Raw genomic sequence first — 21,746 nt, 5'->3', positions numbered from 1 at the left:
TTGCACCCAAGAACGACCCCCCCGAGGTGGGCAGGATCTAGCTGCCCCCAGCAGAGCCAGGACACGCGTGCCAGGGCCGTCAGGCTGGTGTGGGAGCCCCCGGAGCCTGCCACACACTAATCACACCGGAGGTGACAGGGCTTAGGGGAGGACTTAAGAGAAACTGGCTCCTTTTTACTGACACCATCTGGACACAGCCGATCCCTTCTCCCTCTCCAGTGCAGAGCCCCGCCAGAGGGGCAGGGGTCGGGGTGACCCCAGACCCAGCACCCTCCGTGCCCTCACTGGTGCCATGGATGCCCAGCTCGCAGCGACAAGCAGGGAGCACTGCCTGCGCCAGGGAATCCTCGGGAGCCCGCAGTGCCAGGCGAGCACAGAGCCGGGGAATGCCAGCCCGGAGCCGCGGGGACCGAGCGCTGCCCGCCGGGCCCCCGGGAGGGGGACGCGGCCCCGGGGAAGGCGGGGGCTGAGCCGGCGGGGACGCCCCGGGTGAAAGCGGAGAGAGCAGCTCCGGTACAGCCCTCCGGCCGAACTGCGGCCACGCCACCGGCACCGGGCAGCGGGCATGGCACCGGCACCGGGCAGCGGGCACGGCACCGGGCAGCGGGCACGGCACCGGGCACCGGGCAGGGCACGGCACCGGGCACCGGGCACGGCCGGCATCCCCACGGGCAGGGCCGGGAGAGCGTGCCGGGGGGTTACCGCTCGCTGTACCCCGCTCCGAGGGGCTGCCCCTCGCTGGCTCACCTCAGGGTGGGAGAGCCGCCCGCCACCCCGCTGCCTGTCGCCATCCCTCGCCCTGACCCCCGGGGGACGGCGGCACCGCTCCGACCCTCGGCCCCGGCACAGGGACAAGCTCGCCCCGGTTCCAAAACACAGCGCCACGAAGCACCGGCTCTCCCCAAAACTTGGCCGAGCCATTATCTCCCCAGCTGTGAGGACGGCGGGGATCCCCCCAACCTCCCAGCCAGGACCGAGCTCCGGCTGCCCCGGGAGAAAGCTCCAAGCGGCGGCACACCTCCGGGAGAGAGGGCAAAGTTGCGCTGGGGTTGGGGTCAGGGGGTCAGGTACCTTCCAGCCGGCAGAGCTGTTGCTGTCTCCTTTATCCTTAAAGTAGGGGACGTATCGCACCATCCAGTCGTAGATCTGGGAGAGGGTGAGGCGCTTCTCCGGCGAGCTCTCGATGGCTTTGGTGATGAGGTCGGCATAGGAGAGGTTGCCCCAGGCGTTGCGCCGGGAGGTTTTGGCCTTGCGGAGCTGCCCCACATCCGCGCCGTGGGGCGGCGGGGGAGCGGCGGCGACTCTGCGCTCCACCGGAGCCACCGCGTTCTCGGCTCCGTCCCCGCCGGCCGCCAGCGCCGGGGTTCCCCCCGCGCCCCCATCTTCCTCCTCCGCCAAGTCGGGGTGGGGGAGAGGCCAAGTGCAGGAGCGGGGACGGCTCTGCGGCTCGAAATCCGGGTCGATCTCCACCTGATGCGCCTGGAGCTTTTCTTCCATGGTCGCCTCCCCGCTGCCACCCCACAGCCCCCCCCCCCCTCCCCCGGAGTTACGGGCGTTTTCCACCCAAAAAATAAAACCCAAACACACAACAAAAAACCCAAAATCTGGAGAGGGAGAGGAGTGCGAAGGCGGGCTCCCTGCCCGGCTGGAGGGGAGAAGGAAAGGAGGAGCCGCTCGGTGCGCGGGTCCTGGCGGGGGCAGCTCCGAGTCCGGGGGAGCCCCGGGTCCGGCGGCTTTAGGAGGCGGCTGCGGCCGGCGCCGCGCCGGGAGCGCCGAGCCGGGGGACACGCTGCATGGTCCTCGGCCGCCTCTCCAGTCCGGCCCGAAGCGGGGGAGTGTTTTTTGGTTCGGATTTGGTTTTGGTTTGGTTTTTACCAGCCGCGGACCTCCGGAGCGGTTCCCGGCTCAGTAGCCAGCGGGGCGGCTGCGGGCGGGCAGGGCGCGGGGGCGGCCGCATCCATCGGGCTGGCGGCGCGGTCAGGCAGCAACAGATGAACCGGAGCGAGCGGCGGCGGGCGGCATCCTCGGCCGGGGACCGGCGGGCTCCGGGGCCGGGCGGCGGGGCACCTAAGCGGGGAGAAGCGGGACGGAGATAGTGGGGAGCCCTCGTTGCGGCGGGCGCAGTCTCCCGCGGGCGGCCCGGCGCTAGGTCCGGCGGCGCGGCGGAGCCATGCTGGCGGGCGGCACGCACCTGACAGCGCCGGCGAGGGCGGCGGCGGGCGGCTCCCGCCCCTACGCCCCCCCGCTCCGCTTCAGCGGCCGCGCACCTGCCCGCCGCCGCCGCCGCCGCCGCGCTGCCGCCACGGCGCGGGCGGGCCACATGCTGGGGCGGCCGCGGCTCGCTCGCTCCTTCTCTCCTTCTCCCTCTCGCTCCCTCCTTCCTTCCCTCCCTCCGCCGTGCCCGTTCCCGAATGCGGGCGCCGCCGTGACACAGGGGGAGGGCCCGGAGGGGCGGGGGAAGGGCGGGGGAGGGGAGTGCCCCCGCGGCTGGCGGGGCAGCGGCGGGGCGGGCCGGAGCGGAGCGGAGAGCCCCGGCGCGGCGCTCGGGCCCCGCGCTGCCCCCGCCCGGGCCGGGCCGCGACCCCCGCCCGGCCCCGCCGCGGCCCCACGTGCGCCCCGGGCGCCCCCCATTGTTGCCCCGGACCGCCGCCGCCGCCTGATTGGCTGGAGGGGCTCGGCGGCCACGCCCCCCCGCCCGCTGATTGGATGGGCGCCGGCGGGACGCTCCGCGCGCGGGGGGGATGAATGGGGGGAGCGGCCCCGCCCCGCGGGTGACGTCACGGTGCCGGCTGTCACCCCGGGCAACGCGGCCGCGCGGCGGGACACGCCCCTTTACTACGGGCCACGCCCCCCTCGCCTCGGCCACGCCCCCGCCGCGCGCTCAGGGAGACCCCGCGCGGGCCCCGCCCCCGGACACGCCCCCTGCGCGCGGCCACGCCCCCCGCCCACCTTCGGGGCGATCCCGACCCCGATCCCGATCCCGACGGGAATCCGGTCCGGATCCCCAACCCGTTCCCATCCGATACCGATCCCAATCCCGATCCCGACCCCGATACCGATACCGATGCCAATCCCAATCCCAATCCCGATGCCGATCCCGATGCCAATCCCGATCCCGACCCCAATCCCGACGTGAATCCGATCCGGATCCCGATCCCGTTCCCATCCGATCCCCATCCCAATCCCGATCCCGACCCCAATCCCGACGTGAATCCGATCCGAATCCCGATCCCGTTCCCATCCGATCCCGACCCCGATACCGATCCCGACCCCTATGCCAATCCCAATCCCGATCCCAATCCCGATCCCGACTCCGATACCGATGCCAATCCCAATCCCGATCCCGATCCCGATCCCGATCCCGATCCCGATCCCGATGCCGATCCCGATCCCGACCCCAATCCCAATCTCGACCCCGACCCCGACCCCGATCCCGACGCCTATCCCGACCCTGATCCCGATGCCAATCCCGATGCCAATCCCAATCCCGATGCCAATCTTGTGCCAATCCCCATCCTCGATCCCGATCCCGACCCTGATCCCGATGCCAATCCCAATCCCAATTTCGATGCCAATCTGGTGCCAATCCCAATCCTGATCCTTGATCCTGATCCCGATCCCGACCCCGATCCCAGTCTCCTCGTACCTGTCGTGCCCGCAGCCCATGGGCCCATCCGCCGGGTCCCTTCCCGGGCTGTCCCCACGGGTGACCGAGGCTCGGCCCCGCCTGGCCCGGCGGCGGCAGGACAGCGCTGTTTGCTCCAGCCACACACAGCCCGGCACCCACGAGCGTGCAAACCCCTCGTCGTGCACCCACCCAGCACCCACTGGGGACACTGGCCTGACCCCTGCCCCCTGAATCCACCCCAATGTCCCCTTCCCCATGCATCCACTGGGTCACACCCCTGGCACTGCACGCACTGGGGACAGAGGTGTCTGCAGCAGCACTGTGTCCCCCACCTTTGTCCCTTCCCCTCTGCCTCACTCTGCCCGTCCACACCGCAGTCCCTTCCCAGCAGCCATGCCTGGGTAACGCTGTCACCGAGTTCCCTGCGTCCTTCTGCTCTTTGTCACCCTTGGTGCCACCAGTTGTTCCCGTAACAGCTCTTTCATGCCGCAGTCACGAGCAATCCTGTTCCTGCAGCCCCATTCCCGGCCCAAAGGGACGGCCTGAGGTTACCCAAGCAACTGAGGAGCTGATGGTTCCAGCCTGGAAGTGCTCGGCCTGACAGCTCTAATAATATAATAAAGTATAATATAATCTAATAGATACAATATAATGTAATAAATATAATACAATATACAGGCGGGACTTGACAAGTGCTCTGTTTCACAGCCCACAGTGACAGTGACGGCTGCAGAGGCTCCAGCTGGCCCTGGAGGCACATCCCAGCAGCTGGGGGCTTTTTGGGGTTCCCTGACCCCCTGCCCGGCAGCTGGGGACCTGCTGGCCGAGCCCCACAGCTCCTGGTGCCGCTGCTCTGGGGAGCCTCAGCCAGGCTGGCACCAGAGCAACCCTCAGGAGAGACCTGACCCCAAAATCCCCTGATCTGAGTGCTGCCCTGTGCCTCCCTCCTCCCCGGAGCATTTCTCCAGGGATCTCTCCCAAATTTCCCTCGCTGTGGTTTACACCCATGACCTCCTTCCTCTGCTGCTCCCTCCTCTCTCTGCAGCCTTTTGCCCACTTGGAGCCCAGCGATGTTTTTTCCCTCACTCTTGCCTTTCTTAGTCAAAGGCCTCCCACATTTCTCACCCTCTCTCCAGCCTTGTTTTCCCAGCCCAGCTCCCCAGGGCCGAGCCTGGCAGAGGGTCCCAGCCTGCAGAGCCCTTCCCGTGGGTGCCTCTCCCTCCTGGTGCTGCTCCGTTCATCCCCTGCCCTCACCCTCAGCCACCTCACCCCTCGGGGATGGCGCTCAGAGCCCCCTGCCCACGCTGCCAGACCACCCAGTGCTGCAGAAACACGCTGGTCTCGCTCACCTGCTGCCTCAGTTTCCCCACCTGTACAGCAGTGCCAGCCCCTCCAGGCAGGCATGGCTGCTGGTGGGGAAGGGGACAGGTTGGACAACTCTGTGGCTCCTCTCAACCAAAGCTGCTCCCATCCCATCCCATCCCATCCCATCCCATCCCATCCCATCCCATCCCATCCCATCCCATCCCATCCCATCCCATCCCAGCCTTGCCCAAGGCTCACCCCTGACCTCCTGCTCATGGCAGTGGATGCAGAGCAGCACATTCCTGGGTGCAGGTGGCCCCATTCCTTCGTGCAAGGCACACCCAGCTCTGGGATGCCCAGAGGGGGATGGTGAATCCTCTGCCCCCAGCAGAAACACGGGGCTGGCTCAGCCCCCCTTCCCAAGCACCCAGGTGATGGTCACTCACCCTCCATCAGCCAGCTGCCCCTCGGAGCTGCAGCCCCGCTGCTCAGCCATGCCCCATGGGCACAGACAGGCCAGGGGGCAGAGCTGGGGGGCACCAAGCTGCCACCTCTGTCCCCCACACCCCGGGGTCCCCCTGCTCCCAGGTGCCAGGCTGGGCTCTGTGAGGTAACACCTGGAATTTCAGGGATCTTTCTGAGTCAATACCCTCCTACACCTCTCACCTGCTGCTCCAGCCCTGCTTTTCCAGGGCTGGGATGAGCACGGGCACAGAGGGCCAAGAGAAAGAGCAGAGCAGAGCAGAGCTGAGCAGAGCAGAGCAGAGCTGAGCTGAGCTGAGCTGAGCTGAGCAGTCCAACCCCAGCAATGGCTGCGGCACTGAAGGAGGCCATGGGCAGTTGATGCTGCAGGGTCTGAGCACACAAATCTCCAACGTCCTTAGGAATGGTCACAGTCCCAGGCCTGACTGTTCAGATTGAGCCCCCCTCCCCCAGCACCTCTGGGCAGAGCCAAAGCTTGGTGTCCTCACCTGGTGCTGGTGTCACCTCTCATCCCACCCCACCAGGCCAGAATCACAGAATCACAGAATTCACAGAATCACAGAATTCCCAGAATTCATAGAATTCACAGATTTCACAGAATCACAGAATCACAGAATCACAGAATCACAGAATTCACAGAATCACGGAATTCACAGAATTCGCAGAATTCACATAATCACAGAATCACAGAATTCACAGAATTCGCAGAATCACAGAATTCACAGAATTCACAGAATCACAGAATTCACAGAATCACAGAATCACAGAATCACAGAATTCACAGAATCACAGAATTCACAGAATTCACAGAATTCACAGAATTCACAGAATTCACAGAATCACAGAATTCACAGAATTCACAGAATCACAGAATCACAGAATTCACAGAATTCACAGAATCACAGAATCACAGAATTCACAGAATCACAGAATCACAGAATCACAGAATTCACAGAATTCACAGAATTCACAGGATCACAGAATCACAGAATTCACAGAATTCACAGAATCAAAGAATCACAGAATTCACAGAATTCACAGAATCACAGTCACTGGGCTGGAAGAGACCTTCCAGACCATCGAGTCCAGCCCAGCCCCAACCCCTCAGCTCAACCCTGGCACCCAGTGCCACATCCAGGCTTGTTTTAAACACACCCAGGGATGGGGACTCCACCACCTCCCCGGGCAGCCATTCCAGAACTTTATCACTCTTGCCATGAAAAACATCAGGATCTCCATCCAATTCCCACAACATCCCATGCAGACACCCTCTATCCTTTCCAGCCCCCTAGACTGACCCTGGGGGCTTTCCCAAATCCCCCATCCCCTTCCCCATCCCAGCAGCTCCAGGGCAGAACCCCAAGAAGCAGCAGCAGAGCTGTTTGGGTGGGAGGAAGCACCGAGACAGCCCCAGCAGAGCTCAAAGCTCCTGCTCTGCTTTGGGAGGCAGAGCCACACGTGCAGCACATCCTGTGAAATGAAAATTCCCCCAAATGCTAATTTGGGCCGTGGAAACGCCACGTGTGACGCTCCCGCGCCGTTTCCTCCCCGGGATGTGGCGGCGCGAGGAGATCTCAGGCGGCGCCTATTAAAAAGTACTTTCATGGAACATAAAGTGGAAGTTAAGTGAAGGAAATGATAAAGGCGAAATGAAATATTTTTACTTTCCTGAAATGAACTTCGTGTTTTGACATGAGCGGAATAAACATTTTGACACTGCTGAAACAAGAAAGTCAAAGTGATTCTGAGAGGCTTCTTCCCGGGAAAATGGCAGCGAGATCGACAGGTTCCCAGGGAAAGATGTGATTCCAATAAAGCCCTGTTTGCTGATGGAAAGCCATTCCAGGGAGTCCTTCAGCCCCGTGCAGAGAACAGGTTTCCAGGTGAGACCAGCACCTGCCTCGCTCCCCAGAACAGCAGCAGGGAGGCAACCTGCCCTTCTCCTGCTGGGAAACGGAGGGATGGGCTGGATGGATGCACCTCGGGGCTGGATTTTCCACCACCACACAAGCACTGATGCTGAGCCCTCAGCCCATGCACAGGCACAGGTGTCCAGCAGCAGCAGGGTTTGTCCCCTCTTCATGGCCACGCTCAAGGTCACATCGTATCAAACCAAGGGCGTCACACCGGGATTAAATTTTCATACATTTATCTGGGGAAATGTCAAGAGTTGCTGTTTTTTTTAGCTGAAAACTAAAATAATTGCATTTTGAAGGGCTGGAGTTTTGCTGAAAACAGATAGATACTTTAAGAATAATCTTATGCAGATGATGGTTTCATTTTTCATGTGATCCTGGTTGGGTGGGGAATTTCTGACCAACCCTTGGCAGAAAATTTCTGATCAACCTTTGGTGCCCACTCCAGGTATTGGATTTTGCTCCAGAACAGGATTTAGGGGGAATTCTGTTCTTTAATAATAGCAATGCCTAATAATAGTTTTCAATGCTAATTCTTGGCAGCAATTCCATGTGATTAAACATACCTTTGCTGCATAGAAAATGGTGCATGTCATGCCACAAGTTCACTCACCCTCGAGTTTCCCCTGCTGGCACAGCCACCATGGCCAAGCACGAGGGCAGGGAAAGCTGCAGCCCAGCTCACCATTCCCTGCCTCCACTCCAAGCAGCTCCTCTGGGCTCAGCATCGCCCTGACACCTCACAGGCACTTGCCACAGCCTGTCACCGCAGGCAGAGCCCCCCAGTAGCCAAGGGAGGACCTCTGGGCAAGAGACCTGAGGGGATGTGGCTGATTCCTCGCCCTGTGTCCCACCGGGGAGGGCACGAGGCTCAAGTCTCCAGCAGGGCCATGCCAATCCCTTTGGGAAGTGTTTATCAGCAGCTGAGCTCCTTCAGGACCACCCTCCATTCCCAGGTGTGTAGGGAAGTGTTTCCCCATGCTCCTGGTGCTGCTGCTGACCCAAAGCCACCAGCACCATCCACCCCCCAGTGCCTCTCAGTGGTGACCAAGGACAGACGAGGGAGGGCACGGGTGGGAGAGCAGGAGTGCCTGGTGGGGGGGGCGGGTGCTGTTGGTGCCACTGGGGAGGTTGGTCACCGATGTGGGGGTGTGACAAAGGGCCCTCAGCCCCAGCAGCCCCCCAAGCACTGCCAGGGTGCCCAACATCCCTGCAGGGTGGCATCCGTGCGGGAGCATCAGCCCTGAATTTGGGGGATGCCATTCAGTGGCATCAGCCCTGAATTTGGGGGATGGATCCCTCAGCCACAGCTTCTGCAATAGCTCCAGCCTCCCTGTGCATGTGGAGGCAGAGCACTCCTCTCCAGATTGCATGCTAATGAAGCATCCTGGAATCCCTGCGTGGTCGCTTCCTAGTTAGGCTCATCTGCCTGAGTGAACTGAAAACTGTTAAACACATTGAGTGTGTCAGACCAGATATTATCAGAAATAAGACTACCTTTCGCTGGCACCCACCGCTCCCAGACACACAGCAAAGAGATATTTAAATCTTTTCCAGCTGTCTCCTGTGTTTCCAGAGAGGCTCAGCTCTGACAGGTCTTTTAACACTTTCTCTTGCCTTTTCCTTTCCTTTCCTTTCCTTTCCTTTCCTTTCCTTTCCTTTCCTTTCCTTTCCTTTCCTTTCCTTTCCTTTCCTTTCCTTTCCTTTCCTTTCCTTTCCTTTCCTTTCCTTTCCTTTCCTTTCCTTTCCTTTCCTTTCCTTTCCTTTCCTTTCCTTTCCTTTCCTTTCCTTTCCTTTCCTTTCCTTTCCTTTCCTTTCCTTTCCTTTCCTTTCCTTTCCTTTCCTTTCCTTTCCTTTCCTTTCCTTTCCTTTCCTTTCCTTTCCTTTCCTTTCCTTTCCTTTCCTTTCCTTTCCTTTCCTTTCCTTTCCTTTCCTTTCCTTTCCTTTCCTTTCCTTTCCTTTCCTTTCCTTTCCTTTCCTTTCCTTTCCTTTCCTTTCCTTTCCTTTCCTTTCCTTTCCTTTCCTTTCCTTTCCTTTCCTTTCCTTTCCTTTCCTTTCCTGCCCTGCCCTGCCCTGCCCTGCCCTGCCCTGCCCTGCCCTGCCCTGCCCATCCCTGACTGTATTTAGGTTTTCTCTCTCCTCTCCTGGGCTCCAGGACTCCCTGCTGCCCTGGCCCCACTCCTGCCATCCCAGGGCTCCCCTCCACCAGCACCAGAGGTGTCTCCCACCACCTTCCACCTCCACAGCCATCCCCGCGCTGGCAGTGCCCACATCCAGCCCTCTCCCCTGCAGTTTGGGATCCCCCCACGTCTAACTCTGGCCTTGACAATTCAGTCACCACCCGCAGGCTCGGGGTGCCAGCTGGGTGCCTCCCCGGGCGCCTGGCACAGCCCAGGGCGGCGTGGCTGCCGTGGCTGCCGTGGCTGGTGTGGCTGCCTTCCCGCAGCACAGCCTGAGCTGTTCCCCAGGCTGCCTGGAGCAGGAGCAGGAGCAGGAGCAGGAGTGAAACCCCGTTTGCACGGCCAGCGTCTTTGGGAAGGGCCATCTGGCCGGGCTCGGCGTCCAAGCCCAATTTGCTGGATGGTTTTGAAGGTCACTGAGCAGGGACTGAAGGCGCTTCCATATTTCCTCATATAAATAACAAGAAAATTTCCCATTTCCGAGGGAGAGAGCGGGAGCACATGCTGGTAGGAAGGACCTGGAGGTTAATCTCACCCTCCCTGCCCAAAAGGGAGGAGAGCAGGACAGGAGCACAGGCAGAGGCACAGACACAAGTGTAACACACATGGACACTTGCTGACACCCACACTCGTGTGTCTGTCTGTGCACACACACACGATGCTCCACGCAGCACTCACACACACCTGCACTGAGCACAGAGCTCTCCCAGCTGGGACAGGCTCCATCCCAGCCAGGATGTCCTGCTTGTCACCCCCAGGCACCCCTGCTCTGACCAGAGCTGGATTCCCTCTGCAGAATCAGAGATTCCTGGAATCATGGATTCCTGGATTCTGGAAGCACAGCCCTCCTGTCCCTGTACCCCAAGAGAGCCCTTTGTGCCCCCCAGCAGCCAGGAGCAGCACAGGGACGTCCCAAATCCTGCAAGACCCCCAAAGACCCCTCATTCCAAATCCTGCCATGCCTTTCCGCAGCCGTCCTGCTGTGCCCAAGCTGAGATCCAGCACCCAGCACCCGGGTGCAGTGCTCAGGACCTTCTCCCAGCCCTGCTGACCACTGCATGGGGACAGCCAGTGCTGTGGCCACTCAGACAGGACCAAGGCTCCCTCTGCTTCCCTGGAGAGCCCTGGAGGAGAGCACAGGGAGCTCTGCCCCCCAGCGCTGCCACGTTGTGCCAGCCACAGCCCAGCCACCTCCTGTGCCTCTTGGAGAGAAGGGCTCCAGGCAGGGGTGAAGCACCTCCAGAAGGCAGCTCAGGGAATTCCATTCCATGCCCAGGGAATGTGGTGTCCTCAGTGTCTGGGGTGAGGGCTGGGGAAGATGTGGGGACAACGTGAGCATGGTCAGTGTCCGGCCATTTTCGGGCATTTCCCGGTGCCACGCTGCTGCAAGGGGCACCAGAGGATCAAACCTGGCTCCTGCAGTGACCCAGAGAGTCTCACCCAACTGCAGCACCAGATCAGGCAGGGCTGAGCCCCGAGGCAGCAGAGAGCTGACAGCGTCCCTGCAGCAGCACTGCACAGGACCCAGGAAAGCAGGGGGGAGGTTGGCCAGGGCCCTGCGCTCCCGGGATCCTGCGGTGGGTTTATGCCCATGCCCACACCCCCTGTAGGTGCTGAGCATTCCACCTCCCCTGGCAGCCCTGCTGGGAGAGCAGGAGCTCCTGGCAGGACAGGGCAGGGATGGGGGAGTCCTTCCAGAGGCAAGGATGCTGCCAGAGAGGCCGAGGCACCAGGAAAGCCCACAGTGGGGACAGGCCTGAGCTGGGGGCACAGAGGGCTGGGGGGTCTCCCAGGGACCCCTCTGTGAAGTGGAGGGCTGAGTTCTGTGGCAGGGACACATTCCATAGCAGGGACACTGTGGCAAGGACACGTTCCATGGCAGGGACACCATGGCAGAGAAACCTTCCATGGCAGGGACAGGATGGCAGGGACACCATGGCAGAGACACACTCCATGGCAGAGACACTCCATGACAGGGACATGTTCCATGGCAGGGACACACTCCATGGCAGTGACACTGTGGCAAGGACACCGTGGCAGGGACATGTTCCATGGCAGGGACACCATGGCAGGGACACTGTGGCAGGGACACCATGGCAGGGACACCATGGCAAGGACACCGTGGCAGGGACACCGTGGCAGGGACATATTCCATGGCAGGGACACTGTGGCAGGGACACCATGGCAGGGACACACTCCATGGCAGGGACACCGTGGTAGGGACATGTTCCATGGCAGGGACACCATGGCAGGGACACCACGGCAGGGACACACTACATGGCAGGGACACACTCCATGGCAGAGACACTCCATGAAAGGGACATGTTCCATGGCAGGGACACACTCCATGACAGGGACACCGTGGCAGGGACAGGTTCCATGGCAGGGACATCGTGGCAGGGACATCGTGGCAGGGACATTGTGGCAGGGACACACTCCATGGCAGGGACACCATGGCAGGGACATGTTCCATGGCAGGGACACACTCCATGGCAGGGACACACTCCATGGCAGGGACACACTCCATGGCAGTGACACCGTGGCAGGGACATCTTCCATGGCACAGACACCATGGCAGGGGCAGGATGGCAAGGACACCGTGGCAGGGACATATTCCATGGCAGGGACACCGTGGCAGGGACACCATGGCAGAGACACCATGGCAAGGACACCATGGCAAGGACACCATGGCAAGGACACCATGGCAGGGACACCATGACAGGGACACCATAGCAGGGACATGTTCCATGGCAGGGACACCATGGCAGGGACAGGATGGCAAGGACACCGTGGCAGGGACACCATGGCAAGGACACCATGGCAGGGACACCATGACAGGGACACCATGACAGGGACACCGTGGCAGGGACATGTTCCATGGCAGGGACACCATAGCAGGGACAGCCCCGTGGCCCTTCCCGAGCTGCTGTGCCCAGCCCAGGCTGTTCAGAGAGGGCATTCTCCCCTGGGGCTGCCTCCAGCTCAGCCAGCAGAGCCGAGCCCTGCGCCCATGCCCAGCCTGCTCCCAGCCCTGCACCCCCGGGGCTGCTCTCTGCCCGTGCTGAGCCACTCCTCTCCTCCTTTCCCCCGCTGGATGGGCAGCCCGTGAGTGCTTTGGGAGTTTCTGCTCCTCTGGCAGCGCTGTGGAACCCAGCTGGAGCTTCAGCCGGCATTTCTGGCTCCACACCGCACAGCTGGGCTGGAGCATCCCTCACCTGCCAAAGCCGCAGCCCGGGCCAGGGACCCCATCCCAGGGGAGCCCGCCCTCCCCTGCTGCAGGAATGTGCCCCTCTTGACGGAGTAAACAAGTTACCCTTTGTCCCCTTAAAAAAAAAAAAAAAAAAAAAAAAGCCCAGAAGTTTCTCTCCTCAATTTGGTTAAAAGACACCTCTCAGGGCCTTGGGGACTTCACTTCCAACTTAAGGATAGCTAATAGGACAAGAGCTAAAATGTCCCGCCTAAGCAATTCCCTAGAAAAACAAGAGAACAAAAGAAGTTAACCGCTTTTGTGAAGTGTTTTAGCAGGCTTAAAATCTTCTTGCCCTGACTCAGCTTTTCTCTGTAAAGAGCTTTTTTACTTTGCCTTTTATTAAAACTTTTTGTTTCCAACACTGTCACAGGAGCCATCCTGCTTATTTTACGCCACCTGAGGTAGCTGAGCTATCAAAGGTTATTTTTGAAAGCTTGTAAGAGCGGGCTGGGAAAGAGAAAAGGCATTAGGGTGGTGGGAGGGAGGGAGGTGGGGGTGAGCAGCGGGGCGAGGCTGGGCTGGGTGCCAGACTCTGCCGGGAAGTTTTGGGGGAGCGCTCCCACCTCCGGAGCCTCACCCCGCTGGGCAGCACCGCTCCACCGGCACAGGGGGAAGGGACTGCCCAGTGCTGTGGAAAACTACAGCTCCCTTTTTTCCTTTTTTTTTTAAATAAGGATTAGGTGGGTTTGTTTTTTTCCCCTTGTTTGCGCAGGTATTTGTCAGAGGATATTTTTAAATGAGCTGAAGCGGGATCCGCACGGGCTGTGCTCCAGCATTCCTGCGGCTCTGGCCAGCAGGGACCCGCTGACCCGGCCGGAGAGGGCGGCCGGCCAGGACGTGCCGTTCCCGGGCCGTGCCCGCGGGGAGGAGGGAGCTCCGTGCTGGCCGAGGGCTCAGCATCCTCAGCACCGCTCCCCGCACATCCTCAGCACCGCTCCCCGCACATCCTCAGCACCGCTCCCGGCACATCCTCAGCACCGCTCCCGGCACATCCTCAGCACCGCTCCCGGCACATCCCCGGAGACCGGTCCGCACCCAGCCCGGCCCCAAACCCACCCTGCCCGCAGGGACACGGACATGTGTGATGTGGGAGGGGGTCCCGGGGGTAGTCCCCATAGGATGCCCTCAACAGCTTCTGTGTCATTTTCCCGCCTCCCCCGATGCCAGTCCTGTATCCCTGTTCATGTCCATCATCGTTCGAGCTGTCCCTTTGTTCTAGAATGTTCCTTGTTCTTTAGGCCTTCATTGGTTCCCTATTGTTAGCCACCATCGGTTCTCACCCTCTCGGTCACCCCTATTTCTCCCCTGTACCTGTCCATTTTGGCTGGTTTGTACCCGACCCTCCCATCCCGTTGCTGTTATATACCTGACCCCGCGCTCAGAGCTCGCTCCCTTCCTGCAAGGTTGTCTCCGACTTCGCTTTTCCCTCAATAAAACCCTCGGGAAACTACAGCAGCCTGAGTATCCTCCCCCCCGCCCGGGTGGAATCCTCGCTGTCACTATCCGGCTCCGGCAGTCCCTGCCCTCCGTGCCGATCCGGGGGGACACAGGTCCTGGACACCACAGATGTGGTCACCCGCTCCCCGGCAGCCTCTGGGGAGGGGACAGCTGGCTCACTTCCCGCTGCTTGCTTTTTGCTTCCAGCACTTCAGACCTGCTGCCATCCTTTCCTTCTTGCCTCAGTTTCCCCCAGGCCTGGTGTAGTTTACAAGACAGTGCAGGGGCCATAGTGAGGGGGCTCTGCTGGAGCACGGGGGGTGACAGGAGAGCCCCTTGTGCAGGACCCTGGAGCTCCTCCTCACTCCACACCAGCCCCCGGTGGGTCCCTGGCACCGAGGCACACGAGATGTGCCCTGAGCGTCTCACAGCGCAGGGAAGGGTCAGGAGGATCCAGGATTCCTGACCCAACAACCTCTGGGAAGCGCTGCCTGCAGCCAGACTCGGATGGAATCCTCCTTGTTGGATTTGAGCCCGTGTTCCTCTCTCCACCCGCCCTTCTCCCACGCACAGGGCTGGTGGCCAGCTCTTTCTGGGGTCATGGGCTCCAGCCAAGGGCCAGGGAACGTGGGTGCCATGGTCACCACGTCCTGCCCCGCCTGGGGCTCCTTCCAGGGCTGCAGCCGTGGGGAAACCCTTCCTGGTTTGGAAGGTGATGGAGTCACTGCCCTGCTGAGGTGCTCATGCTCGTCCTGGAGTGACAGCACAGAGAGGAGTGGCTTCCAGCTGACAGAGTATGTTCAGATGGGGTATTGGGAAGAAATTCTTTATTGTGAGGGTGGAGAGGCCCTGGCACAGGCTGCCCAGAGAAGCTGTGACTGTCCCATCCCTGTCCAAGGCCAGGCTGACAGGGCTTGGAGCAATCTGATTTATTGGAAGGTGTCCCTGCCCATGGCAGGGTGTTGGAGATCCCTTTCAACCCAACCCAGTCTGAGATTCTGTGATTCTATGAACTCTTTAAGCAGCAGCGAGTGTGGGATGAACTGTTTCTGTGCCAGGTAAATCTGGATTTAAACACCGCAGCACCACTGCCCCAGGATAAGGAGGGAAGAACCGGACTGCTGTGGCCAAAGTGTCTCAGCAGCTGAGATGGGAAGCTGGCAGAGAAAGCACATGCCAGGACCCCTGTCCCAGCATCTCCTCAGCCTTTCCTGCCCTCTCCAGCCCCTGGGCCAGCAGCACTGAGGCCCTGCAGGGCAGCATCCCCACTCCTCCTCTCACCAGCAAACGGGCTGAACCACTCCTGCACGTCCTGTGCCTCCACCCCAACACCCACATGCTCCCTCGTTTGTGTCAGGCGACTTCAGGATGGGAATCCACAGGAAAATCCCTCTCTGTGAACAGGGTGAGCTCTGTCCTCGCTCAGGGGAAACAGGCAGGGCTCAGGCATGGGCAGCTCCCAGCTGGTGCCACATGCCAAGAGGTCACTCATCCTCTCAGGGGACAACCACAGAATCGTTCTGGTTGGAAAAGACCTCCAAGACCATCAAGTCCATCCTTCAACCGAATGCCACCATGCCCACTGAACCGTGTCCAAGTGCCACGCCTGCTGGGTTTTTGAGCTCTCCAGGGATGGGGACTCCACCCTGCTCATCCTGTGCTAGTTCCTGACCACTCTTTCAGTGGAGAAACTTCCTAGTATCCAACCTGAATGTCCTCTGCCGGGGCCTGAGAACTGCCACATTTCTCTCACGAAAGGCAAAGCAAAACCCCACCCATCCCCTATTTCTCACAACAGGATGGGTCTGACGGAGCCAGTGCAGCATTTTTGGGGTTACTGGCACAGCCAGGGAGGAACCCCACACCACAGGCACTGTCCTCTTCCCTTGCAATGCATTTCACACCTCTGTCATGTCCCTGCAGCAGGACCTGCTCCACTCCCAGGGAACCCATGGATGGCTCCAAACAGTGAGTGCTGGGAACAGGATGTCCTGCAGATCATCTGCTGTCGAAGCCCACCCTGGGTCAGGGATGGCTCCATGTGGTGGAAAATCTCTCCTCCAACCCGTGCTTCCAAAGAAAGGCTCAGCAGTCTCTGTTGTTCGGTCTCAAGGCAGTTTATTGCAAGTTATCTAAAAGATTTTCTTCTGGGGCTGCTGTGGTTTGCTCACAGCTCAGGCAGAGGCACACACACACCCTGACATCCTCTCTGACTCCCGACTGCTTCTTCTCCCCCTGCCCAGGGCTGCTGCTGTCTTTTATATGGTACATTACGTGTTACATGGGTACACTTTTTCCCCAATGCCCATTACCTATATTAAATGGTGCTTTTCTATCTTTTATATGGTACATTACGTGTTACATGGGTACAGTTTTTCCCCAATGCCCATTACCTATATTAAATGGTGCTTTTCTACTCTAAACCAATCTGGGAGTGCCAACATCACCAAGAACATGGAGGGAAGGAAGAAGAAAGAGGGAGGACAGGGCAGGCCCAGATCCCTCCATCTTAAACCTCTGACCCCCATGTACAAAACCAAAACCCCCCTGTACAGCACTCAAAAATTCTTCCCTCTACTTTGTGACTACTTCTACTGTAATATCTAAACTTTTGTGACTTCTTGTTCTTCCTGCAAGGTTGGTAACTCATTCCATGGCTCAAACCCAAAATCACAGCTGTTTCCAGCTGCCTGCCAGGGTCTCAAATGCTTCTGACCTGGGCCCAGAACATCCAAAACTCTCTGAGGGACATTTTGGGTTCCCACAATCTGCTGCATGGTGGGAGGGTTCCAGGGAGCACAGAGACACACAGGGCTCTGTTGGAGAGCAGTGGGAATCTCCACAGCTATCCACGGGCCTTCAGCAGGCGTAGAACACCAGAGGAAGGCACCAAGGGGTTGTGCCTGCTGCAGGTGGCACCCAAACCCCCAGGCAGGGACAGGGACAGGGACAGGGACAGGGACAGGGACAGGGACAGGGACAGGGACAGCACTGTACTGTGCCCACCCTGCAGAGCTCTGCACTGACCCCCAAGCCCCCTGTCTGCAGCCCAGCTGCTGTCACAGTCCCAGGGGTTTGCTGAGGGGCTCAGCAGAGTTACAGAGCCCAGTTTGTGGAACACTGGCACCGGGGCTCCCACCACAGCCACGGGTGCAGCACAGCGAGGAGCGGGCAAGCACTTCATCCCCTACAGCTGCTGCTGAAATCTCTTTAGAGCATTAAATTAGCTCTAAATTAGCCCTAAATTGATGACAAGGGCTGTTCAGTCACCCCCTGGACCATCCCTTTCAGCTGCTACAAGTAGAGTCCTGGCACATGGAGCCAGCACTGCCCAAAGCGCTTTTACTGCAGTTTGAGTCCTCGGCCACCACGGTGGGCAGGACCCTTGGGTGCGATGTCAGAGGTGGCAGACACCTGTGAGGAGGCACAAAATTGTTGGGAATCTCTTCAGGTAGCTCTTTCAGCACTCTGTCAGCAGTGTCCCCCAGCAAACACCCCCAGCCTGTGCCTGTTGGGGCCGGGACACACTGGCCCCGCGCCCGGGGACAGGAGGGTGGTGCTGCACTTTCCCTGCCACAGAGCAGCTGCAGCAAAGCTGATTTCCCCACACTGAGCATCTCCACCCTGCATGATGCTGCCTCCTCGCACTTCCCCAGGGCATTTTTTCAGGAGGGGGGGCAGTTGCTGTGGTTTTGGTGCTGTCCCAGAGAGGACAAATGATCTCCCGGGACTGGCAGAGAACCACAGAACACCCTGAGATGGGAAGGACCCACAGGATCATGGATCCAACCCCTGTCCCTGCCCAGACCCCCCACCAACCCCACCCTGGGCATCCCTGGGGCTCTGGCAGCCTCGGGGCCGTGCCCATTCCCTGGGCAGCCTGGGCAGTGCCAGCACCTCTGGGGGAAGAACCTTTCCCTGAGCTCCAGCCTGCCCTGCCCTGGCCCAGCTCCAGCCGTGCCCTGGTGCTGTCCCTGTCCCAGAGCAGGGATGGAGCTGCCCCTCCACTGCCCCTCATGAGGAGCTCTAAGAATGCTGTCACCTCCTCTGGAAGTGGCATTTTTACCTTTGGTTGCTGCTCTGTCCATGCAGCCTCCAGGACAGCACTTTTAGCTCTCTCCTGCCAGGATTTCCATCAGCTGCCCTCGGGATCTCGCATTTGGCTCGCTGTGTGCTCACCTGCACATGGTGAGGGGCCACTCCTGGAGAGCCAGGCTGGAGGTGCTGAGAGGAGTTCACACCTCCCTGCGCTCACACTCACAGCTGGACGCCTCCCCTGGGCCTGGGGCTTTCAGCAGAGCAGAGGGAAGGCAGAGGAGGCCACACGGGCTGGAGTGTGTCCCACTGTGTGGAGAGGCTGAGGCAGTGAGGTTTGCTCGGACTGGGGATGAGGAAGCATCAAGGAGGGACCTGCACAGCCATCTACAAGGAGATCAGCAAGAAGGCAGCCCCAGGATCTCCACAAGCGTCCACAGCAGGAGGACAAAGGCAGCAGACATGAAGCAGAACAACTTTGGGCTGGATATGGTGGGAATATTTCACCGTGGGGAAGGTCAAACCTGGCAGCAAGTTGTCCAGAGAGGCTGTGCAGCCTGTCCTTGGAGGCCTTTAGGACCTGACTGATGATGGAAAACAATCCCCGAGCAGCGTGGTGTGATCCTGCTTGAACGAGAGACCTTCAGAGTCCTCCACCCTCAATTTTCCTGTCGTGCTGTGCTGCTGCAGGTGGGGTGCTATTCTTTCTCTGTATAGTTTTTCCCTTATTATATCTTCTGTCTGAATTCCTTAAAAAGCCATTTCACTGTTGAAGGAATGTCTTGGGAATGGCTTTGCGCTTTCACTTCAGGAGCATTCAAGATTGTTTCCATTTTCTGGTGGCTTGGGGGATTTTTCACACCCATGATTGATAGCGTGCCACATGCAGCAGCTACACGAGCACTTAAGTTGCAAGGCAAAGCAACTGCAACCCACAGAAATGCCACAAGTGACAGTCCACAAAACCATAGCTGTGCCTTCTTATCCATATTCAGGCTGCAGGGTATTTAATTACGAGATCCCAGATTATCAGCACGCACTCCTGCCTGGTTCGGTGGAGGAGGAATGATGTGTCTGGAATGACAAAGCTGATCAACATTTCCTTTTCCTTGGTGCTCCTTCAGTGAATCACAGGATCCTGCACGTCCAAACCTTGATAGGACCTAGGCTGGAGCTCAGGGAAAGGTTCTTCCCCCAGAGGTGCTGGCACTGCCCAGGCTGCCCAGGGAATGGGCACGGCCCCGAGGCTGACAGAGCTCCAGGAACCTTTGGACAGCACTGCCAGGGATGCCCAGGGTTGTGGGAGTCCAGGGCATCCCTCTGGCTGCCCTGGCAGGTCTGGGACCCTGGCAGGGGTCAGGAACCCCCCTGGACAGAGCCCCCACAGACACTGGCTGTGATCTCTGTCCATGGAAAAGAGTTTTCAATCTTACAGGATCAATTACCAGCTCTGAGTGTTTGATATAAGTAATAATTAAGTGTGGCACGGGTGCAAAAGTAAAATTTTAGGATTCTAGATAAGGGGTCCAAAGGGGACAAGATGGAGGAAATTGGGTGTGCCTTGTCCTTTTTCTCCTTCTTCATGCCCTCCATGTTTCACTGTGCTGTTGGCATTTTTCTGTTGGTTTAGGCTGGGGACACACTGTCCAACGTAGGTGACAGACATTGGCACGTTATTGTAAATCCAGCACAGGTAGTTTCTGGTATTTAATGTTTGTACCATCCCACTGAGGGCAGAGCCCCACACGCTGCCCTGCAGGACAGAGCTGCGGCAGGGCAGCAGAACATGTTAGAGATAGACAGAATAAACAACCTTGAAACCAGCACAGACCAATTATGGCTTCTGCTTTGGCAGTGGGGCTGAAAGACAGAGACTTTCTACAATCTCGGGATCATTTAAATACCACAGATTCTGACACAGCGTGGGGTTGCTGGGGGGTCTGGGCAGGGACAGGATGGACAGGACTCTTGGGGTGGACTGGATGATCCTTGGAGTCCTTTCCATCTCAGGGTGTTCCATTCTCTATTCCATCCTGTGCTGAGCCAGGCTGAAGGATCCTGGCAGGATCAAGGCAGGAACCCCCAGCTCTGTGCTGGCACGGGAAACCATCAGACAGCTCAGAGTTATTCCTGCCTTCCTCCATGCAGCCTCTGCTCATCTCACCTCTGCTCCACCTGCTAGAAAATGAGTTTTTAACCCCAGGGACAAGTCCTGGGAAGCTCCTTGGCAGAGAGGGCCGGGGCTGCAGGGCAGTGCTGGGGTGTGGGTGTGTGGGCAGAGGGATGCAGAGCCCCAGAGCTGGGAGGTGCCCAGCCCCTGCACAGCCTGGCACTGCCACCTCCTTGCCCCTGGGCTCACAGATTGACCCCAGCTGGGTCCAAGGGGCTGGGCAGACCCTGCTGGGCAGAGCAGTGCCTGTCCCGGGGCTGGAGCAGGGCTGTGCAGCTGCCTGGCACCCGCTGGGCATGCGTGGGAGCGTGGCACACACGTCCTGCCCGCTGGCACGGCGCCTGGCAGGCCAGCTCGGGGCAGGAGCAGCTGTCTGCTCCCAGCGAGCAGCGGGCAGGGAGCTGGCCGCGCTCCACTCGGCGGAGAGCCACTGAAAAATCGCTGGAAGGCTTCCACTGAAGGGAGGAAAAAAAAAAAAAGGTGTCAGTGAAAACTTGTTTAGCCAAACGGGCTTCCCTGGCACAAGGCTGGGGCTGGGCACCTCCTCACTTTGCCGTGGTCCTCGGCCCGTGCCAGGCGGGCAGGCAGGGGCAGGAGCAGAGGGAGCTGGCACAGGCCGAGCTGTGGGCCCCAGGACAGCCTGCTCTGCAACTTATCGATTTTTATTTATTTATTATTAAGCACAAGTGTTTCCTAGTGCTCAGCATCACCCCGGGAGCAAAGGTGGAGGAAGGGGATGGCCCTTGCCAAGAGCTTCTCCCTCTCTGTGTGCCCACCCTGCCCTGCCCTCTGTGCCCACCCTGTCCTGCCCTCCTGCCTGCCCTGTGTGCCCACCCTGCCCTGCCCTCGTTCCCAGCTCCGTGAGGGGCTCCCAGCACCACCAGGAAGCAGAGCCCTCGCTGCTGGGCCCCCAGAATCACACACATCCCCCCAAACCTGGCTGGATGACAGGTCCTTCCCAGGGGACAAGGACAACACTGGGGTCACCCAGCATGGGGTCAGCATGAGGAGGGCTCCAGCTGCTGCTCTGTTCTGGGGGGCTCAGAGCCAGCCCAGCCCTTCAGACTGCTCAGGATTGAGAATCTTCTCTGGGTTGTACCCACAGCAGCTGGGCTGGGTCGCTCCATGCAGGACCCACTGGGGTTTTCCGTGTGTGTGGGGGGGTCTCCTACCCATTCCCACAGTCCCTCATGCTGGACACCGTGTCCTGGGGATGCTCCCACCCTGCCTGGTGGGAGCTCAGGTGTCTCCTAAGGCCTGGAAAAACACCAGGGTAGTTTTGGTAGCCTGATTTTGTAGCCCAATTTTACGTAGACATTTTATAGCCCAATTCTCTACCCAG

General features: G+C 59.5%; 1 protein-coding gene across 1 annotated transcript in view; it reads right to left on the bottom strand.

The window, feature by feature from the left end:
• FOXO6 (forkhead box O6) overlaps positions 1–1,497 on the bottom strand; it is a 36,220-nt gene extending 34,723 nt beyond the window's left edge. The window contains exon 1 of the mRNA XM_030290357.4: positions 1,072–1,497. Within this exon, the coding sequence (XP_030146217.2) occupies positions 1,072–1,497 (426 nt within the window). The remainder of the gene's footprint in view (positions 1–1,071) is intronic.
• Positions 1,498–21,746: the final 20,249 nt, after the last annotated feature.

This window comes from Taeniopygia guttata, chromosome 23, assembly GCF_048771995.1.
Source record: "Taeniopygia guttata chromosome 23, bTaeGut7.mat, whole genome shotgun sequence".
Lineage (NCBI taxonomy): Eukaryota > Metazoa > Chordata > Aves > Passeriformes > Estrildidae > Taeniopygia > Taeniopygia guttata.
This window is presented reverse-complemented; position numbering and strand designations above follow the sequence as displayed.